General features: G+C 38.3%; 1 protein-coding gene across 3 annotated transcripts in view; it reads left to right on the top strand.

The window, feature by feature from the left end:
- BMPR1A (bone morphogenetic protein receptor type 1A) overlaps window positions 1-23,087 on the top strand; it is an 82,007-nt gene that overhangs the window by 43,039 nt on the left and 15,881 nt on the right. For 2 of the 3 annotated variants that reach the window (XM_065067776.1, XM_065067778.1), the window contains one exon: window positions 13,103-13,310. In XM_065067776.1, coding sequence (XP_064923848.1) covers window positions 13,244-13,310 — 67 coding nt within the window. In that variant the 5' untranslated portion in view covers window positions 13,103-13,243. Of the gene's footprint in view, window positions 1-11,375; window positions 12,580-13,102; window positions 13,311-23,087 lie in introns of those variants that run through there. The other variant, XM_065067777.1, reaches the window with a different exon arrangement.

Below are 23,087 nucleotides of genomic sequence, written 5' to 3'. Positions count from 1 at the left end.
TGTCCTGAAGTTCTGTGCGCTTTAAATTATCATAGAGATTGAAAATACACACTTGTAATCTACTGAAGTTTTTTTCCCCTCATTATATCTGTTGTTTGGTGACACCCCCGATCTCTGAATTATCAAGACTTTTTTTTCACTCGAGGGTGGCGGGGTGGGTGGGAATGTCTTTATCTGTCTTCTAAAACAAGCATCAGCAGTTCTATTGCCGTTCCTCTCCATACATCAGGAGAAGGAACCTTTCCCTCTCCCCCACCTATTACTCTGCCAGAGCCTGAGCAGCAGCTCAATCCTTAGGTGGACACACAGTCCCATGAAAAGGCGGCATACTGTCACTGTCACCGTTCCTGTGACTGGGAAGAAAAATTAAAAAAGCACCTGAAAAGGTCTTGTGGAACTCTTGAACCAGTGGGAGTGGTTACTCTTGCTATTCTTTGTTGATTGGGTTTCATAGTAATTCGAAATCCAGTACGAAGTGTACTGCATACTTGAAAGCAAGTAAGTCTCCCAATTCCGTGGCCTTGTCAATGTTACTTTTAAATGTGTTAATGCATCTGCAAATTTTACAGCTGGTAAATTGATAAGCTGAAATCAGTTTCTCAGAAAACTAAAACATTCATTTCTATGGCAAACACATATAGCATTTGACCATTCACCCCCCCAAAAAAGAAAATACTAATTATGTAACTCATGTTGTAAGTGAAGGAAGAGGAAAAAATTCATGACTGCAATGTTGTTTCTTGTTTGTTGTTGTTGTTGTTGTTTTAAATAATCATGCGTGCTTATGTAGAAATGCTTGAGATTTGAGCTGCTGTGACTGCAAGGGGAGCAGTTACCACTGAGCATGTCATGCATGTATAGATTTGTGATCCGGGAGAAGTATATTCTCTACAGTCTGCTATACCAGTTCTCTGAGCCAGAATATCACGGATATCAAAACTGTGCTTAAGGTAGAGCAGATAAACAAAAACAGCTTACTGTGTGTCTAACAATGTTCTTGGCGATGTGAGTAGCAAAATGCTTCTAAGGATCAGGAAAGAAGTTTTGCAGTTGTACTGTAAAACTGGGATTTGGATAAAGCGTGTTCATGTGCCTTGTGACGGCCAACTGGTAGCTTATCAACAAAGTTCTTGAAAGCATTCCCAGTGTTAATGTATTCATTCCAGGTCTGTGAGGGTTTTTTTTTTTAGCATATAGCAGAGCTACACAGTGATATTCAGTTATTGCAAACTATCGTAGAGACCATTATTTCAAATCAATTTCAAGGGGGTAGATGGATACATTTATGGTGAGTAAATCCCTTTGTGGGGGTTGGTGATACGGATAAATTTTGCAGCAGAAGAAATTAATGTAGTGGGAAATGTGGAGAATGAGCGTCCTAGTTGTTCTCTGGGTCTTATACTCTTGCTCTAAACATTTCCTTTTGACTGCTCTTATGGTCAGGACATAGGAGCGATCAACTGATCTGCCTCTTTAGTAGAACTGTTATTTATACTACAGTATTTCATTTGCTTGTTTTGTTTCAGTACTACAGTTCTTAACTCAAATGTGTGAAAAAAGGGAAATTGAAAAAAATACTCAGGAAGTGACAGATGATTGATCATTACAAGATACTGTACAGCATTTGACAGAGAAAGTTCAATAACAATACCTTTTTTGTACCTTTTTTCTTCTGCCAAAAATAATTAGTTTTCTTCTACTCATAACAAAAAATTTCTTCCTGTTACAGAATCTGTGGTTTTCCTGTAACATTCAATTTTTGCTTCACAGATTTGAGTCAGCCTTAATTCTGTCCTATTGGAGGTGATAGTGTAGGCTAAAGAATCACAAAAGAAATAAGGTTTTAATAGTGGAGATGTGGAAGGAATAAATGACTTTTAGATGCCATAATGGGCCTGACAGGTAATGTATGAAAAGGCAGAATGAGATGCTTATAAGAATGTGATCTTGAATAATTGGGGAATAATTGAATTGCCAAAGTTAATGAAGAGCTGACTCAGGAGGCAGATGGATTTACTTTTTAAGAGTTTTAGCTTAAGGAACTGTTGAGACATCAGAGGAAATACCATTAAGTTTAAGGGTGATACGGGAATGGGGGAAATGTTTGCAATAAAAATAGTCTCCAAATCATTCCTGTAGTCACGAGTTTGGACAGTTTTAAGTCACACACCACAAGGGGCAAAGAGAAAAAGTAGGTAAGCAAGTGAAATTGATAGGAGAACAAATCTATCGTATAATCTCTGTAACTTCTTAGTTCTCTTAGGTCTTGATCCCGTTGCTTTCTTACAATATGGAAAGAAAAGCAAAGATTTGAATGGAGCAAAAAAAAAGTATTAGTGGAATGTGAACTTTCATTTAATCTAGAACCAAAACAAAACCAAGCAAACTGCTACTTTACATGTTGATGTTTGCTATTCTTAGATCTATTGTGCAACAGCTGTTGAAAAACTTCTATTTCTTAGTGTGTTTAAAATGAGCTTTTTGCATTAAAAAGAGGTGTAATTGCTTGAATACTTATGTGAGACAGATACTGCTAATAAAACTACTAAACTCTAAATTTAGCTATTTTAACTTCATTGAGCTTTCTAGTCATACTTCTTGTGTGTATGTTTGTTTTTAAATTTTGTGTGAAAAAAATAGTAGTATTGCTTTAGCACTTCAGTGCAGGGAAATAGGCAACTATAACTGTTGAAGTATAAACATTACCTTTGAACTCTGTCTACTTATTGAAAGATTACTGTGTTTGGATTTAGAAATGTCTTCAAAGCTATATTTGATGAAAGCACATTGTTTAAACTTAAGAGGAGTAGTTTGTGTGCATGTGCATGCCATGTTTTTTCTGTAGTTATTTAACCAAGCGGATCTACCATGCATTTAAGTTTAACTTTGGTTTGTATTAAAATGTATTTTCATCTCAGCAAAAGTTGCAGAATACTAATGGGGTGAGATAGGCTCAGACACATACATCCAGAGTCCTGGAAATTTTTCTTGGAGCAATACTATTTTCTTACATACTTCACAATTAAAACTTCAGTATTGCAGATGAAAGTAGAAACCGATTGCAGCATATAATTCATTTCTAGATTATTTGCACTTTCTTAGTATAGGCTAATGTAGTATCTCCAGTACTTGCAAAATAACTCTGTGCATGAGCATGTCATGCTTTATACGCAAGTGTTTATCACACTACGATACTGAGAATAACTGAATACTTTGCAGGTTCTATGTAAGATAATGAATGTTGCAGTTATAAGATATTTGCTCTCAGGTGGGTTTGTGTGGTGTTTGTGGTTTTTTGTTTGTGCTTTTTTTCCCCTGCCTGGGCCTGCTGGAGCTTTGCACTGGTCAGGTTTCTCTGTGCAAGCTCTGGAGGTTACTAGTGAGAGGGCTGGTGAGGTTACAGCCCCCAGCTGTCCACCCTGCTCTTTTGCTGGAGGTCAGCGCCTCCCTGGCAGTATCAAGCAAGCGGCAGCTATCAGCCACAGCTGTTCAGAGCCTGGCATATTAATTTAAACTGCTGCTGATTCTGGTTTAGCCTATGCTAGACTTGCCACCGACAATACTTGCTCACTTCCCTTGCCCTTGCTGTGGAGGTGGTAACCTCCTGTATTTTGTGTCTGGAGCTTGTAACCTTGTAAAAATATCCCAACATGAGTTTCTCGGGTGAGTGTGGAGGCTCATGGATGACAGAAGAGCTGTTAGCTGACTATTGATATAATTCAAAAGAATTATAAGAGAGGTTGAAAGGGCAAGTTTCAGCAATTTAAAGTTAGAAGGGCAATATAACTAACATGAAGAATAAACGTAACAGTTAAATTTAATTTGCAAAGGATATATCTAAAATTTTGTTTCTGTAGTAAGAACACTAATTTCCCCCTGCCACATTGGTGTTTTAGAGGAGTGTAGAAGAGCAGCATCTACAGGTTTATTTGCCCTGTCCAGCTCTTAAAAGGCCTCTTTGGAAGACTGATGGAGCCTGGCCCATTGAGAAGATACGTGCATTGTTGACAGTGATTTGTGAGAAGAGCTAGACACAGAGTTTCTCGTATCAGCAGAGTACAGTGTCTCTATGGACATGGCAAGCAGGTGAGGAAAATGAGGATTAAAGGTTTACCTTGCCAAGCAGCACTTTGCATTAGCAAATCATGATGATGTTGAACTTGCCAGTCTTGTCTCTGCTGTTTGTATCTATTGAGCAAATAGGGTTGAAGAGTGCCTTTCTCTTGCCCATTGCTAAATTTGATGATTTAAAAATTATGTATCTTGGTTATGAAATACCACTTGCAAGTGTGTTTTTATCTTGCTCACAAAATTATGTATGAATTAATGTGGACAGCAGTCATCTTATAGATAGCAGAACAAAAAAACATGTCCGTGTTGACAGTTTTAAGCCTTTTGAGAGCGAGCAGTTAGCTTCTTGTGAAATTGTTTTCTTTTGGCCTTTTTTAATACTAGGTCATGTCACTTGCTTTACAAGGGGCACAGTAGTGTCCTGGTAAATTACCAGAGGGAAAGGGTTTGCAGTTGTTTAAGTGGGCAGCAGTGATTCCTGCATTGAAGGCATTGCTACTAGCGGTTTGGAGGGAGTGTGTGTGTATTTTTGGCTGAGGGTTGTGTTGGTAAGTAATGCTATTTGTCCTCACTAATTTGAAACTCTGTATTCTGGGAGTAAATTTAAAAAAAAAAAAAAGGGGGGGGGGGGTTTAATGTTCCTTTCTGTTACTCTTTTCTAGAGTTTGTTTATTCTCTGCTCTGTTTGAAATGTGTATCCTGTAATAACTAAAATCATACCCACGACATGAGTGTGAAGAGTGAGGCCTCTGTGAATAGCATTATCAAATTGACTCTTTTGACCTTGGTATTTACTAATCTATGCAGCCAGTATTCCTGAGCCTTGTCAGCTTTGCTCGTTTAGCATTTTATTTGTTTAGTTGTTTCTTACAACTCTTGAATAGGAAAAGAGGACTTTAAGAGAAAATCTGAAAAATAAAGAAACCCAATCCGTGTTTATTCTTAAGGGGCAGAGGTCTGGTAGAGAGGAGCTGGCTCGCAGAGGGGGCAGGCGGTATTCTTATGCTAATCCAGGCCGTGGATAAGGAGCAAGGCGGCGGCGCAGACAATGGCAGTGGAGCCAGAGAGTCTGCTGGGCTCGGCAGCCGAGCGGCCCTGCGGGCCGGGGGGCAGCGCGGCTGGGGGCTGGCGGCGGGCCAGCCCCGGGAACCCCACTGCCGGCGCTGCCAGAGCTGGGGGGACGGCAGGGACACCGGGGCAGAAGAAGTTACAGTCTAAAAAACACCCCCCCATCGAATTGTCTCAGCTTTGTTGCTGCTGTTGTCTTCTTTGTACCAAAATTTAAATTCAAGTGATGCGTTTTTCAAATAGCAACCTCTTTTTCTAAGCGCTGTTCTGGCCTAAGAGGTGTGGATTTTAGCAACGCGCCCCTCGGCAATTAGCTTAAGCTCCCCTCCTGTGGGCGAAGTGATGGGTGGGAAGGTGCGCTGGGAGCTGGAGCTGCGGGCTGGCCTGAGCACAGAGGGGATCTGGGTTTTCTCTTCCTTGCTCCTCCTCTTGTAGGAGAAACCAATGTCAGTGACACCGGGGGACAAGCGTGGTTTTGTATAGCTGTTTTGGTTTTGTATAGCTTTGCTATAGTTTTTTTTTTTGTACAGTTATTGATTAAATTAAGTGTCCAAAAGAAGACAGGCTGTTTTACTTGGGCACCATGAAATGAAAAATATGCTCTGTAACCACCAAACAAAATCCCAGTTTCTGGAGAACTCTTAATGTGTCCCAGAATTTGCATAATCTCCTTGGTTTAGGAGAAAAAAAAGTAGTTGTGAATTTCTTTTTCTAGATTGGACAAAGATTATACGCATAACAGAAACAAGCTAAGGCCGTGGGATCTAAGTATAATAAAAGCTAACCCCGTCAGTTTTTTGTTCTGGAGATTTTTTTGACATAGATTAATGAACAATTGTGCTCAAATTATGAAAAAAATTACTGCAAGGTTGTGAAAACATTCATTAGTCTTCTTTATAGTGCTGAAAAGGATGTTGCACTTTAGAAACCCTTCCTTGGAACGCATTTGTACTTTTAAATTCTCTGGCTTTGATTGTAGGGTCCATTGTTCACTTAAAAAAAAACCCAAAAGTGGCCAAATGTATATTCAAGATTGAGGCCCAGGTTTTTCCCTTCCTCAGCCTAGGTATATTGTATGTGTAAAACTGTAATTCAGAGCCAAAACATGTGATAGGTCTTGTGGGCAGTATACTATGACCATAATATGAAATAATGTGATATTTGTAACAATTTAATGATTTGTGCTTCTTATGTTTCCTGAACCAAAGGTATTCTTTATGTAATGGTGGTTTGGGTTTTGGTTTTTGTGTTGTTTTGGCGAATGACATTTAAAAGGTTAAAGTTACGTTCCCAGTTTGGATTTGTTAAGTTTAGAGCTGGAATGCATTACATGTGGAGACATTTCTCCTCATTTACATTGACTGGTATGATGTCAAGAAACTAGCAAAAATGATAAATAGATAATGAAAACATTTAAGAATGACAGCTTCTAGTTAAAATAACAGAAGTTGATGTCATTTATAGTATAAGGAACATGGCTGTCTGCTTGCCAGTTGTCTTAAGGGCAGAAGATCTCAGCCAGCTAATCACCAAAGTGATGGGACTGAAAGAGGGGAAATAGGTCAAGACGAATAAAAATTGTGTAGTGAAATAACATTTAAATGTGCTTAAGTAGAAATGTGTCATGTTTGTAACTAACTGGGAATATGTCTGAATACCTGATGACACTGGGAAAACAATTTTACTGAATTTCATTACTGTTAGTTTAATGGCAGAAAATTTTTAGCAGTTAATTAATTGGAAACCAGAGTAACAGTAAGATTGCCATTCAGGAGTCCAGTGAGTGGCGTCCCCAATTACCTAATTGTGCTGGGCATGGTAAGATGCAGCTAGGCTTTAATTTCTTCATGGTTAACAACTTTGTTTATGAAACAGACAGCTACATAATAACTTAGTAGCTGTGTTTCTAAATTCTGCCCTAATGTACACACATTTGGTATTTACAAGCAGTATGGAATCTTCATCTCAAGATTTTTGTTAAAGTATCCGAAGTGGACGTTGGCGACTTTCTTACAGCTGCTCAAAAATAAGAAATCATTTTCAAAGACTGAGCTCTCTTGCTGCAGAAAGCAGTTGTTAGGGGTCTGTGTTTTGTGAGTGAACAAACGCCCTGTTGCAGTATGTGTGTTATAAATATGTGGCTAGAAATGTCCTACAAATAGAACTGAGATATATAATTTTTTCATTTCAGTCTTTGGAGAAGTGTATAACGCACACACACACACACGTGTACTTCATTTAGCATTTCAGATTTTCCAACAGTTTGTAGAGGGAGAAAGAGCATTGAAGTAATTTACACAATGTTTTGGCTTTTAAATGTATGCAGTCACTAGTAGCTTTAAAGAATTCTAATACAATTCACAGTTTCTTGGAAATAATTTTGTGGACTTGCACAGATTAGTGCCTAAACAAATAGGGCTTTATTTGAAATAGTTTTTAGGGATGGCTGTGCAGCCAGCTAAGCTTGCAATAGCCAGCAGCCTTCTCCATCAGCTGTATGATTTCTTCATAGATTTTAGTGGTGGATTTACCTGCATTTCTAACTTAACATATTTGCTAACACTTAAGCATAGCTGGCTTGGCTGTTGCAGTATGACAATTTTCTACAATTTGTATAGGTATACCTTGGAATAAAATAATAGAAACATGTTTAAAAAGCAGGCTTGTAGCAATATTTGTAAGAATTACACCGTAGAGAATCTGAAACTTTTATTTAAACCTTTTTCTTGTTATGAAATCGGTGAAATTTGACTATTTGATGTTGAATAAGCTGAAGTTAACTATAGTTTGTATCATGAATAACAAAATAGAGTTGTCATTGTCTCCTGGATCAGAGTCTGTTCCTGTCCAGTCACCTGCAGCTACATGAGGTGGTTGCCTTTGTAAACTGAAGACTAATTAAGTTTTTGGACTCTATTTATTTTGAAAATCTGCCCTAGAACCTTCTAACCAGTGGTTAGGAATTGTCTTCTAATTTCTGATCTAAATAAATTTTAATGGCTAATCTATACCTAGTTGTTGTTGAACCAGTAATTTTCTTTAGGTTGAATAGCTGTCTTCCTTTCCTTGTGTTTATTCCTGTGTTATGTTTTCAAAGAGTAATTATTTCCCTGCCAACTTTCGCTGTATTAATCTTTTTCTTTTCTTTTTGTCTCCATTCATAGGGCTTTCCTGTTCTCCAGATAGTATTATCAATCCTTCCAGGCATATGTTGAATTTATCAATCATATTATCTCTGTGCTGTTCATGTTTTACCATTTCCCCTGGGAAATTTCTCTAGGAAATCCTGGAGTTGTTTGTCTCTTTCTCCCAGCATCATCCCATGGATGTGTCTGATGTTCTGTATTCGGTTAGTGTACCGGAGTCCTTGGATGCAGCATCTCCTGTTCATGATCTCCTGGTCTATGTGAAGCACAAATACTTCAGAGTACCCAATAAGCAAAATAACTTTCCCAATTTTATCGTGCTGTATTTAATTCCATTTCTCTTTGTTTTTTCATGTGCTCCAAATCTTCCCACATAAAAACAACACTCAGCTGAATTGTCAATTCTTGTTTGTCAGCAAGGTTTATCAAAGTTTTACTTTTTGTGCCTAGTTCATTAACAAAAAGGGTAAGTACTCTTGAATCAAGCTGATGCGAGAATCAAGGTACTTGAATCTCATTTGTACTACACTGGGAATCTCTGTTCTTGAAACTACTTGTCATCTGCCCTGTAGTGAATTCTTTACTGTTCTTACAATCCCTCTTTTCTTCATCCGATTTAATAATCTTTTGTGGCACCGTAACAGTTTTTTTAAGCTCTGATACAAAGTTGTTGTCACATATTGGCTTAGACTGACAGTCCAGTTTATCTCTGGCATTCTGTTCTACCTCAAAGTTGTGTTCAAAACTCTGTATGTGATTGAGGTAATATTCTTACGGTTACCTAAGTCACTTCTTGCTCTCATTATGCATATGAGGAATTTAATATTTGTCAGGTTTGCTTTGGCAAATATGTTTATTTGGTATTGTATGTACTGCTGCAAATGTTTTGAGACATCTGTTGGAATGGATTTAATGTTCTAATTCTTGCGAAGTTTGAGATTGACGTTTCTTTTTTCATGTGTTCTCCTTTTACAATACCGTCTTTGTTGTTACACTCAGCACTATCATTCTTTATTGAAATTTGGGACAGTGCAGCTCATTTGGTTTTGGGATCATGCTGTTAAAAATATTACAGAACCACATCTGAAGAACAGTTACCACTGAACTCTCTGCCTTCAGAATCATTTTGGACCATATGACAAATCTTGCACACTTCAGCTTTGTATATTGGGAGTCATACAGAGTGTAGGGCTAGACTGCTGTGCCATGAATTCACAGCTCAGTTCCAGTGCAGAAAAAAACCCACACAGTTTTAATAACAAAAGCATTTTCTTCAATAAGCTATTTTTAGGAAGCATAATAAATTACAATGTAGACAAATTGGGTGTTATGATTGATGAATAAATTAGTTTTTAACGGATTGTGGTTGGATGTTTCTTCATGGCTACAATAGAAAAAGAGAGAGATTGAGGACTTTGAAATCAACTGATTGGCTTATGGGCTTGAATTTCTTCAGTATCACTCTGGCAGAGTAGCATTCCAGGTGTTAATTGGTGCTTTAACACATTTGAATTAGTCATTTAGTTGTGTCCTTGTAGGCTGTTAATATCAGGCAGGTTTTGGAGACGTTCCAGCTGTTGCTTACTTTAGGTAGTGTCCCTTAGTGGAGCTGCCAGTCTTCAATGGGAATCCAGAAACAGCTCTGAAAAGGTGTCACTGCAGCCTCTTCAGTTCTGTTAAATGTGTTTTTTGTTGTGGTTTGTTTTGTTTTTAGTGAAAGATATTCTCATGTGAAGGTCATAACTACATCATTTTGAGGTGTGGCATTTGTTAGAAGCACTAGAACAGCTAGCCTGTTATTTAAAACTTTTTTCCCCAGCTGTTAAACTACATAGCTGTATTGAAGTGCCAGGTGATTTTAAGAACAAAATGTTTTCAAACAGTTTGTTTCTATGAAGAAGCAATATAGACTGTTAAGAGAACTAATTGTCTTTGTTTAGCTCAGAAATTTACATGGGAAAAAGGAAGAACAGTTCGAATGATGGGTAAAAAATGCTTGAAATCTCTTCAGATAGTTGTGGCAGGAAAGCTCTGCTGAATTTTACTGTGTTGACCGAAAAAAACCTACCTCACCCTGTCCACATCACTATTTGACGCAGCTTTGTTCCTTTTATAGTGTAGGCAGTAGAATAGAACATGTGTCCACCCTGCAGTTCATATGGTTCATATTGGGACCTTTTGTTGTGAAGCACTAGTTTTCCATCAGTGGCTTAAGCTCCCGTGCCCAGCAGTGAAACATGAACTTGGGTGCTGGGGGTGCAGTGGGGCTCCTCAAGTCTGCTGCGGGGCTTTCCTGGCTCAGGGCGAACTTGACACTGACAGCAGTGGCAACAGAAGGTAACTCAAGTAACAGCACTGAGGCATCATACATGCATTTCAGGGGAAGAGTTGGGAATTGCGCCCCTGCTGGGTTTTACTTTCCATTTTTGAGGTATTCGTTTAAATGCTGATAAGCATTCTCAAATTAGAATGATTTATAAAATGGGGAGTTATAACAGAACTTGTTCTCAGTGTCACTTTCTTGCATGTTTTCTGTACATTTTTATACATATTTACTTATATATCTGTATCGGTGAAAAGCAAAATATTAATGAAAGGAAAATTCAGTTACAAAATACTGGTTCTGTGCAGCAACCATTTTATTTTTGAATGGGCTTGCACAACACTTTTGAGAACTGCCTTACATTTCTGTGTCGCTGAACAAAAATCACCATGAAAATTGGAAGTGGGTTACATTAAAATGTTGGATTTTTCCCATTTCTTGATTTTTTGATAGCATGCTGTGTAGTACAGTGGGAAATACACATCGCATGTTAAATTCCTGTGCCACTGCGCTCTCTTATCTTATTGAACTGGGGCGTGAGGCCACCAATTTTCTGAACGTTTAAAACACTCCTGGTCTTGAAATGTGGAAGAGTGAGACTATGTAGTCCTTCCTGAAACTTGCAAGGGACAGACAAATGATTCTTAAATATAAACAGACTATTAGTGTGTGTTTTTTTTTTTTTCTCTTGATGGAGTGCAAAAATAATACTGTAAATAAAGCCTTTGTTGTTTTACTACATACAAACTGTTCGCAGTGTTGGTCTTCCACATGTTATATTGAGGATGGAAGTTAATTGCAGTTGAAACATGGGAATAAAGCAATAATACTTCCAGACTTGGGTTGCTGGCCTGATGTTTTTGTAGGTCAAAGGATGTTCCCTGTCAGAATCGGTCCTGCTCCTTGTGCTTAGGGAGCACTCAAGAGAGTGAATATCTTTGTTACCAGACGGCTCTTACCCCTGCCTCTCCAGGAGCTTTATTTTGAAGTTGCCAGTGCTTCAGACGTCAGCAGAGCGTGTCGTTCCGAGTGCATCCCGCCGTAACCTGGCAGTAATCGGGGAAGGAGCCGGCCCCTGGCAGCCCCTGGCACAGGGGCCTTTGTCGCTTCGTTAGGGAGAAGTCAGAGACGTGTGAAAAGTAGGCCAGGGGTCGGGGCGGCCTGCCCCGGCCCCCCGACATCTCCTGGCTCGGCCGCTAATTTGCCTCCATGTTAAATGCCTCCGAAGCACTAATTAAAATGAAAAGTTCTTGGGTCTCACCGACAGACAGATTGAGTTATTGATGGTGGAAGCGGCCACCAACAGTAATTGCAGCCCATCCCTGAGCGAACGCCAGTTTGGGCATTCATGAGCAGCGCCAGGCTGACAGGGGTCAGGCAGGTCAAGCCCACCAAAACAAGAGGCCGAGGAAAGGCAAAATCAGGCCTCTGTTCGTCTTTGTGCAATGTCGCTTTTGTTGTGATTAACTATTTAGGTGTTTGAGCTGCTTTTTAGTCCTTTGAGGCCCAATTATGCTTCCCTTGTGAATTGCTGTAGAAAGTTCGTTAAGCAGAACGTGACCACAACTACTGCAGTCTGAAAAAGTAACTTTTTATTCAATTTGGCTGTCTTAGCTATGTGTTCAGCCACTGGATGAGGAAAATTATCTTCTATTTTTGGAGTAAATGGCATGTGCATATGGTAGCGCAGTTTTTCAGTGGGGATTAATTTGCAGAAAACTTGGGAATCCAGAAGGATATCAGGATTTTGAATTGGAGTTCAGAAAGATAAATAATAAATATCATTAGTGTTGTGAGCTGAGCTAACTTTCTTTTCTTCAGAAAACACTATATAATGTACTGTACAGGAAGAGGGACTGGAGTAGTTGATGCTAAGTGAGAAATCAATTTCTTCATTGAAATGTTAAATGAGATTTTGCTTTTTATATATTTTTAAGATGTAGTACTATTCTAGAAGACAAAAGTAACATTGTAAGTAAATAAGTTAACTAAACTATTTTAATACTAATTTTGTTTTCATCCAGCAGGAGGCTGGGTTTTTACTGCAGTAAAGCTTCTCTGCAAGCATTTTTCAACTGGTAGCTTAACATGGTATTGCTTTTTCCTGCAATATTATGGGAAATCAAACTTGATTTTCATTTAAGAAAAATAAGTATAGATTTTAATTTCTGTAAGGAAAATAGTTTTCAAACAGATTTAAGTGTTAATCTGTTGAGTATTACATATGATAACTGTGATTCTAAAATACATGTCTGTGTTAACATATATAGTATTTTTGATAGGAAAGTGATAAAATTTCTGTGTGGTGTTATCAAAAATGTGTATTTCAGAAGAACTCTGCTCTTCAGTTGGATAGTAAATATGCCTAATATATTTTTAATTATTTTTTTGCAGCCACATCGTTGTGATCAATGTGATGAAAAATCTTGAGGGTTTTTTCTTTTTTCAAAAACACGAGATGTTTCTTAACACTTTGTTCTACTGTATCTTTCAGGAAACGAAGTTGGAAAAGTTACAAAAACATCTTTGCAGTCAAGCACCAAATCTTGTATTAGGCTTCACCGAACAGACTAAGCTTAACATTTGTCAAGCAGAAGGGCTGGTTGCCTTGCACAGGAAGGATTAAAAGTGAACAATGACTCGACTGAGAGTTTGTGAGCGATTGCTTGGAGCCTATCTGCTTATTATTCTCCATGTTCAAGGTAAATATGTACTGGTTGAAATAAGTTTGTTTTTAATCTAACTGAGACATGTTTTTTCTTTGTTTGTTTGTTGTTGTTTTTCTTTTGCAGGCAGGTGGCTTTTCTGCCTGACATACCATGTAGAAAATTCTCTAAAAAGAAGGACATTCTAATGATCATATATGTTGTAGTATAGATTATAGATTAGGCCAGTGTTAGCAAATGCTTACATAGAGACAATACCAGAAATGCACAGTACACTTTGGAGCAAGTGATATAAGCAGCAAAATCGAAGGTTTGACTTTCTGAATTTCATTTTCCTATGTGTGTGCATCTTTGATCCCTTTAAACATGACCCACCGAAGACACGCACTGTAGAGATCCACATGCCATCTGATGCTCCCAGCAGCCAAGAAGTAGTGTGCCATAACTAATCTAAATAAACTTGTTATTCCTACTCAGTGAGCTGAGGTGAGGCTATGGGATATTCACAGTAGCCTGGGTTTCAGTTAGTGAAGAACTCGTTTATACGTCTGTTGTCTTTCCAGCCACCAGTTATGAAAAACTTCTGGAAATCCAGTTATCATTAGGACTTTTAACTCCTCCGTCAAATGGGTTGAATTACAAAGAAACGTGTGGAGAACTGACCAGTATGACTGACTCATGCTCTACTAGGAACTGAAGTTTTAAGTATAAAGATTATAAGTAGTTTGTGGGAAAACCCATTTTATTATTATTTCCCTACTCCTTATTAGCAACTGTACCTGCCAGATCTGATTTTGTGATTGCTTGTAGTCGAGTGTCAGAATAGCAGAATGGTATCTGAACTGTTAGTGGTATTGCATTCTCATGTTTGGGATGTGAACAGTAGTGCTTTGTGTGTCCATCAAGCATGTACATCCATAGTTGGTCTCTGTGTAAGATTTAGTTCTCCCAGCTGTGCACCTCTCACATGGGAACTGAGTATGTGGAACTTTGCCCCTGTTTTCAGAGAAACAGACAAGAGTAGTTTGGTACTGGCATTTCAGTACTTGAATAGAAAAGGTTTTATATTCTCTTTCCATATTTATATCAATTACCGCTTAGTGCTTGATTTTGAGATATTCTTTGGGCTATTTACTTTCAAGAATAATAATTTAATGAACCCATTAAAGAGGAGAGAGAAGGAAGCCTGGTAAGTATGCAAATGACGCTTTTTCAGTTTCTGGTGTGTACCTGCAAATTAAAGGATTTAGCAGAGCTGTTGCTATCAGGGCTAGACTTGATACATAGCTTGATAACTGATTTTAAGAGTAGACTTGCATCAAATGTGTAATGGGCCTTCCACTTCCAAGCCACTTGATCCTCCCTCTTCCCATGTGCTGGAATTTATCCTCTTGTAGCCAAGTGCCAAGGTGGATTTGGGAACTGCTGCACCTGGCTGGGAGGAAGGAATGAGGCAAAGCACAGGACTGTACCCTTAAACATAACCCAGACTTTTATAAAGCAGTAAATATAGACGACACTGAAGATATTTACTTGGAATTGACTAGGGATGAGCTGTCAACTACACTAGGATCCAAACTAAATTAATAGTGTGTCAGTGCAAGGAGGATCATCTTTTAAGCTCTTCCAAGTACCATGCCCCACATACATTCACAGCTGAGCATTTGTGGAACAGAAGTCCTCTCTCTGGATCTGTGAAGAGTTCCACTTTGTTAAAGATATTTAAGGCTGCTATTATTCCTTTCAGGTTCTCTGTGGGGTTCAGTCAAGGAGGCTACCACAGGCACACTGAAGGGTTCTGTATCATTGAGTATAGTCTACAGAATTGTAAACGCTTTTCTTCCTAAACTGCACAAGTGTTCCTGTATAATTGCCAAGTTGATTGAAGAGCATGGGTCTTAGTTTGAAGCTTTGCTATTGCAGCAGAGATTTGAAGGTTGAAAGCAACAAAACGAAGAAAAATCCAGGATACTTCCATCTTTGTTCCATTAGTTAGTTTGGTAGAGGGAAATTCTCAAGCCCAGTCCCTCTTTCTGTTGTGAACATATGATTTTTAATTTGCAAGCAATAGCTCAATGTATTTAGACAGAAATAGCCTGGTTTTGGTATAGTTGAAGTTTATAGTACACATTTACAAATATTTACAGGTAATTCTAGGGTGATTAGATGGGCACAAATCACAATAAAGGAAATTTTGGTGAGAAGTGAGGAAAGAAATTTTCACTGTGAATGTGGCTAAGCGTTAGAACAGGCTGCCTGGAGAAACTGTGCAGCATCTGTCATTAGAAATAGTCAAAACTTCACCAGAATGACTCTGAACGACCTGGGTTAACTTAGAAGCTGTTCCTGCTTTGACTAGGTGATGGAAACAGGTGACTTCTAGAGGTCTCTTCCACTCTGAAATACTCTGACATAGCATTTTGCACTGGTGCTTGTTTTATTAGTATTACAGCAGTTTTGCTGCTTCTTGCAGAAGACACCAACTTCTTCCCTTGAAGAGGGAGGGAGTGATATGCTTTGTTCTTTGTACTGAAGTCATGATTACCCCTTTGCTTTAGTCAATATTCAGCATTTTACTCAAATACAGTTGCAACTGAAGGAACAATTTTTCTTCTTTCTAGATACAAACAGAAATAATCATACAAATATACAGGTCTTATAGTGATGTAAAATTAAATTACAGTAACTCCTTCCTATTTTATTATTAATGCTCCAATAAATTACTTCTAAAAAAAAATATAGCTAAATTAAGTTTAAAGACCCTGTAAAATTTGTTTTCAGCCTCTAAAGAAGAAATTGCCTTGTCTTAGTAATATTTTGGACTTTCTAATCAGTACTGAACAAGTTCTGAAAGCTATGGGAAAGTTGAGCTTGCTGACATGTTGTTGTTTCTTTGATGCATGTTGCCTAAGGGCTTGTCTTCAAACACATGAAATATGCTCAGTTTCTAGGGGTGGTGAGTAGAAAAACAACCAAGTCTCTCTGCTTGTCCCTAGATTAGTGGAGGAGTTGTGTCTGGGAAGGAGAGAAGAATGAGGTTGATAGTCATCAAATATTTGAAATTTTTATAGGAAAGAGGAAATCTAAAGTGAAAAGTCTAAAAAGTGGAAATTGAAGGTGGAAATAATAGTTTCAACAAGGAAAATACATGCAGGATGTTAAAAAAATGCATCATAAAGCAATCAGTAGAGGTGGAGAAGTCACATTAGGATGAACTAAAGAGAATTTGTGCAATATCCAGAAAGAGGAGGGAAAAGCAGAGAAAGTAGAAACACCCAGCATATGTACTTTTTTGCTTAAGGGTTTGCTCCCTTGCTTGTTTCGGAGGCTTCTTCAAAATGGCAGGAATTTCAGGGCTTATCAAGACCTGAGAGAATAATAATAGCGTGTCTGTATACGTGCATGTATATATACACAGCAGATTCCTTAGTAGGTAACTTTAAAAAACAAGTGGCTGCTTGTGTTGATTAATGTGAAAATATTCTTACAACAACAGCAGAAAACAGAGGCAATTCCATGAAATCATTGGTGAGCAGCTGCTGTTCCTCAGGTCGGTACTACAGAACAGGGGAACACGTGGTTACCCTTTGGATCGTGTCGTCTTTGTAGCCTACGGGACTTTTTTTCACTTACATTGAGAAATGATCAAAGTTAAGCCTGGATAGCAGATGGCTACATTTAATAGCAACCTTGTCAAGAAAGACATTCTTGTATTTCCTTTCTCACCATGGAAGGCCTTTACAATTTATTTAGACCTGTGACTTGCTCTGTGCCTTCATCCACCTGCTTTTGCTCATCTAAGGTAAGAGTTTATCAGCTTCAGTTGCAGTTGAGGACTGTGGTAAATGTGCTTTTGTCTTCCCACTAGTGCAGGTTTTTAGTTCAGAGAGCCAGTTTTACTTCAAAGTGGAGGTCTGTGTTTGTTTTTATTATGCATTGATGAGCATAACTACTCAATATATGTAATGTGGTAGTTAAAGAACTTAATGTATGCTTAAACACGTTCGCCTAAATTTTGTACTTCATTACTCTCAGTTTACTCTGTGATATGTTAGATATGTGGTTCAGCACACCTTTGCGTTCTTCAGAGACACCGCAGAACACCAGTATTTTAATCCTAAAATGAATTAGTAAATTAGTTGTCTAAAAAAGTATTAGTAGCATTCAATATGTATGAAGATATGTTTATTAAAAGTTACATTTTAAAATAATCAGTGTTAGCATTAAATATTAAAATGGACTTACTAAAGTTGGCATTGTTTGTCAGTGAACTGAAAAAAATCTGTTGGGATTTGATTTCACTGTCATACTTTTATTCAAAGATTTGGTATAGAAAATGATATTACTTTTTAAAAATTTTACGCATTTTCTGATTTTCAGGTGAAATAGTTACTGAATTTAAATATATAAACTAATCTGAAATAAAGAAAATAGTCTAAAATCTGCAGAAGGAACTTAGAGTTGTCAGAAACTGATCTGTTGCTTGAGGACAGCGTAGTTCTGTTTACCAGTGATTTCCCTTATTAATGGCTGCATCTGTCTTTAAAACATGGGCAGCAAACATATATTGTTAATATTTGTCTGGGTAAAGTTATTGTAATGGATTATTAAAAGGTTATATGTTTCTTTATTAGAATTTCACATTTGAAGAAAGATACTTAAAACTGAAAGTCCATTTAGTTTGAATTAGTATGCAAAAAGTAAAAATACATAAAAAAGCAAAAAGTAAAATACATGTAAAATATTCTTGTCTCTGTCTTTTGTCTTGAATATGTAAGAACAGAGAGTAGTCTTCAGAAGTGACTGTATTGGGAAGGGCAGTGGAGCAGAGGCTGGGGATTGCTGGGTGGGAAGGTTGGGGGCAGGAGCTGCCTCTCTGTGGTGAGCACTGGTGTAGCTCCTGGGAGAGCTTGGAGGGTGGTAGAAAAGATTTTAAACAAGTAGTCTGGGAATGTGCTGTGATTTTTAGGAACCAGTTCTGCTAGATGGAGCCACCTCTAACATGCCTGGTCTTTGGAGATCACAGGCTTGATGCATAAAAAAGCACTATAGGGAGAATTATGGTTAAAATGCCAGACACAGAGTTTATAGAAGCATTTAATATATTTTTTCTTTGCACTCATACATTTTTTTTTCTGATTTTTTAGAAATTATTTTATGTTTTAAGCAAAAGTATTTTACTCAAGCTGTATCAGTTGTACTGAGGTTCGATTCACATAGCAGTACGTGTTAAATTATCATGAAAGCTTGTGATAGGCAGAAAGGTAAAATGTCCTTGTTGGAGTAGATGTTTTTGCAGTATCTGCATCCTAAAGCAAAAGCAAGTAATTTAAAACCATGACATAAAAATTTTAAGGCATGTGTTTTTCATAAGGAAAGCATATCTAACATAATTGTTGGATTATTGATGTGTTAGAAACCATGGAAGCACCTGAGAATGGTCACATAAGAAGCCACAAAAAGGTTGTCAGGATCAGTAGCCCAGAAGTTCATCTACACCAGTGTACACAGCACGGGCAACAAACAGGAGGAGCTGGAAGCCATCATGAGGCAGGAAAACTGGTGGGATCACTGGCAAAACTGGAGTGCTGCAATGGAAGGCCATAAACTCTTCAGAAGGCAAGGAAGGAGAGGCGGCAGTGTAGCCCTGTATGTTACGTGTGGTTTGGCTGCCTAGAGCTTGATGATGGTGACAATAGGGTCGAGTGTGTAAGGGTAAGAACCAGGGGGAAGGCCAGCAAGGCAGATACCCTGTTGGGAGTCTGTTATAGACCACCCAACCAGCATGAAGAAGCAGAAGAATACTTTATAAGGAGCTCAGAGAAGGCTCACAATTGCTAGCTCTTGTTCTTGTGGGGCTTTTCAACTTATCAGATGTCTGCTGGAAATACAACACAGCAGAGAGGAAACAGTCTGGGAGGCTCCTGGACTATGTGGACACCAGTTTCCTGACAGAGCTGGTCAGTGAGCCAACTAGGAAGGGGCACCCCACTGGAGCTGTTTGTGAACAGAGAAGAACATGCGGGCCATGTAATGGTTGGAGGCCACCTTGGGCATTGTGATCATGAAGTGATCTAGTTCTCTGTTGTCGGGGAAGAGGGCCCAGCAGAACTGCTACCTTGGATTTCTGGAGGGCAGACCCTGTTTAGGAGACACAGTCCCTTGGGAGGCAGTCCTGAAGGGCAAAGGAGTCCAGGAAGGCTGGACATTCTTTAAGAAGGAAATCTTAAAGATGCAGGAGCAGGCTGTCCCCATGTCCAAAAAGATGAGCTGGTGGGGAAGACGGGCCTGGCTGAACAGAGAGCTTTGGCTGGAACTCAAGAGCAAAAAGAGAATTTCTGACCTTTAGAAGAAGGGACAAGCAAGTCAGGAGGACTGCAAGGATGCCTTGAGGTTATGTAGGAAGGCAGGTGAAGGTGGTGTTCTGACAAAGATTATTTAAATGTTGAATTCATTGGGGTTTACAAGCTTGAATCAGAATAGCTACAAAGAAATGCTGAGAGTACTGTAGTTCTGCTAAGATAAATCCCTTTTAAGGGCAGTGTACGCGGAAATAAAATTTTTGATGTGGAACGTCTATATTATGCCTTCAGAAAGCTGTTGAACAGCTTGAATGCTGTAGGCTACTAGTCCTACCTTTGCAACATTTTTTTTTTTGTGGAGGTAGAGGGAATATACTTAAGTAAACTATGTGCATAATTTAGCTTTTGTATTTGTCTTCTTTCACTTCCTGCTGTCTGCATTTCTCAATAGAGCTGTTTTTTTATGGGTTACATAAATCTTGTCTTAGATCAGAAGACTTAATTAAATTAGTTGAGCATTGAGTTGCAACCAAGTTAACTCAGTTTTCTGTGGGTAATAACACTTCACTGCCATACACAGTACCTTTTAAAGATTATTCATATTAATGGTAGTATTTGAAGCTATGCCTTCATACATTTCTAATGTATGATTGGAAGAAGTAGCTCTCTGAATAACTTCTGTTATCTCAAGGGCTGGATATGATACCTTGGCAGGTGTTAATTTTTTATATTTAAAAAAGTTTCATTTTAAACAGCCATTTAAATGTCGTATCTGTAGCAGTTCACACGTCTAGAAATTTAAAATGAATTCCGTATGTATGAGGCAGTGTTGTGATGGGGCAGAGCGAATGACCAACTGACAATGTGAAGTCATATCAGCTTATTTCTCTTTATTGTCTTACGCTGTGGTTACATGAGAAGAAGACAATGTTCTAGCTCACCACCACTCTGATATTCATTGAAAACTGCAAGTTTTTGAATGTGGTAAAATACACATTATAGAGCAATTTGTATGTTTAAAGATACATGATACTATCATTCTCAAGGCTGGATGACCTGGCTGAAGCTAGTTCAGGATCTTGAAGAAATCCCCTCCAGTGTGTGACAGTTGATTTGCTGTTAACGTATATTATTTTGCTCCACCAGTTTTGTGCAGTGTACAGGTAGAGAGTGGGAAATAATAGAAAAAGAAACTTTGCTGTATCTGAAATCTCTGGGTTATGAATTTCAGTGCAAACTTTTATCTTTTGAAGCTGTGCATACTAGTGCATAGCACTGATACCTTTGAAGGGTTATGTAAGGTTTGTGTATGGATGTTTCTTAGCTGCACCACAGAGCTGACAACTGCATGTGTCATGGAAAATAAGCCATTATTTACATCATCAAGTAGTGTAGTGTCACAAGATCCTCCCTTTCTCTGTCCTGCTCCCAGAAGGAAGATGAAGCAGTGTGAATATTGGAGAGGTGGAGCTCTGGGTGTGACGCGTAATGAGAGCCCCGATGCAGGAAGGTCAGGTAGTTCTTGAAGCAAGATGTCATGTAGGCAGGTGCTTCATTCACTCTTGTTCGTTTACCCAGTACCTGTTAACCAGGAAAAACAGCAATGAAACATCCTGTGACCCCATGTGTATCTTGATCTGCTGTCTTAACATCTGAGGTGGATGGAAGCCAAGTCATTTTCTGCATTCAACTCCCTTCCCCATACCTAGCATCTTTAAGATAGACACTAATATTTCTTGAAATGCTGAGCCTGGATTGTAGCAGTGCAGTAAAAGATCGAGTTAGGGATAATATCTAGGCAGAGACTATTAAACTTTCTTCTGAAGTTATCTCAAACAGTCTCATTTTCCTTTTTCTTCCTTCCCCAGATACTCAGATAAGCTCCTGTTTAATAAGATCTCTCTTTACAGTTTTAGAAAGTGAAAATGGAAGGGTGAAGTGATTTTTTTTTTCTCGCATTCTTCCTTTAAATATTAAGTAGAATTACCTGTTCTCTGAGCAGGTAAGTATCTCTTATATGTGAATACAGAATCTTGTGTAACATCTGTAGCACAGTATTAAAATGAGCTTTCAATTTATGCTGGGAAGAAATCTGTAGAAAGAGAGGACAGATGGAAGAGCTGCTATTTCGTATGTGCAAAATTCTTTTTGGTGAAATTTGGAATACCTGTTGCACAGGTAAATGTGTTATTCTAGCACCTTCTTGTTATTAGTTTGTACATATCAGGAATATTTAACTCAGGCATTACTGAAGTTCTGTTAGAAAGCTACATTTCAGATAAAACCTGGCTAACTGATTTGAGGGTTTAGGTAAATGGCGTGCTGTACTTTCTTACGGTGTACTCTTAATTGTATCTGAAAAAAAAGCACAGTTTCATTGCTTTCAGTGAAATTGCTGAATTGGGACGATGCACTGGGTGTGCTGTGTTAATTAGATAGCGAAATCTGCAAGTCTGCTTTTTCAGAACACTAAGATCAAATTTCACAAACAGTTAATTGCACATTTAGTTGAATTATATAGTGGATGTTACAACAGATTGATACAGAGGGTGGTATTTGCACAGGGTTTTAATCAAATTTTTCTGCACATCTTTCAAGCAAGGTACATGAGAAGTGTTCTCATTACAGCTAGTGTTTGGTGGGTTTGGCAGGAAGCCATAAGAATCTGTTACAAGACACCATGAGTTTCTTGGTAATTTTTTTCATTCTCAGATAAAATGAAATTTTTGTTGTGACTAAAATATTTTTTGAGATGTACCAAGGTACCTCCACTTTTTGAATTGTAACTGGTTTTGTAGAAGCTTCTGTCAGTCCTAACTGGCTGTTCTCTTACCTTGCCCGCTGAGCCTTGCACAGAGACTTGCCTGCAAGTTGTGTCAGTGCAGGCTGTAGTGTGTTCACAACTCCTCCAGCATTATTTGGCTCACGCCTTGAGGACTTAGAGCCAAGAATACTGTTAGGTGCTGGACAGACAGAGCTTTTCTGTTTGTAAAATTATGTGTGATAAAGCTGGAGGAGGAGGATGAAGATGCTTTCATCTCATATAGTGGTCACAAAGCATATTCCAAACGAGGCAGATAATGTTCCTGATGTATTGTTTTTTGCATGTTCTTTGCTAAGAAGAAAACAGATGGAATTTTTCTTCTGAATGCCTACATTCACAAAAGCACTTTAATATGAACTAGAACAAATGATGCCCAGCTCTCCTACTGTTGAGAATTTGAGGGTTACTTGGAATGTAATTTAGACCTATTTTTATTCTCTGAAAGCTCATTTGTGTGGATGTTCATGTCATTTACTGAAATTTAATTTGCAAACGAGATGTGCTTAAGCTCTGTTTTGAAGTACTAATGCATACAGAGATCAAAAAATGCAAGAGATTTTGGAGTTATTACTGCTCTTCTATGAGACTGAACCCATAAAAAATGATTCCGTTCAGAAAATTAGAAAATTGCATATTAAGTACATTCAGTCATGCATAAAATTATACTGTTATGGTTATCAAGCGGTC

Source organism: Columba livia, chromosome 6 (assembly GCF_036013475.1).
Source record: "Columba livia isolate bColLiv1 breed racing homer chromosome 6, bColLiv1.pat.W.v2, whole genome shotgun sequence".
In the NCBI taxonomy this organism is placed as follows: Eukaryota; Metazoa; Chordata; class Aves; order Columbiformes; family Columbidae; genus Columba; species Columba livia.
Note: the sequence above shows the minus strand (reverse complement) of the source record. Positions and strands in the feature narration are given on the sequence as shown.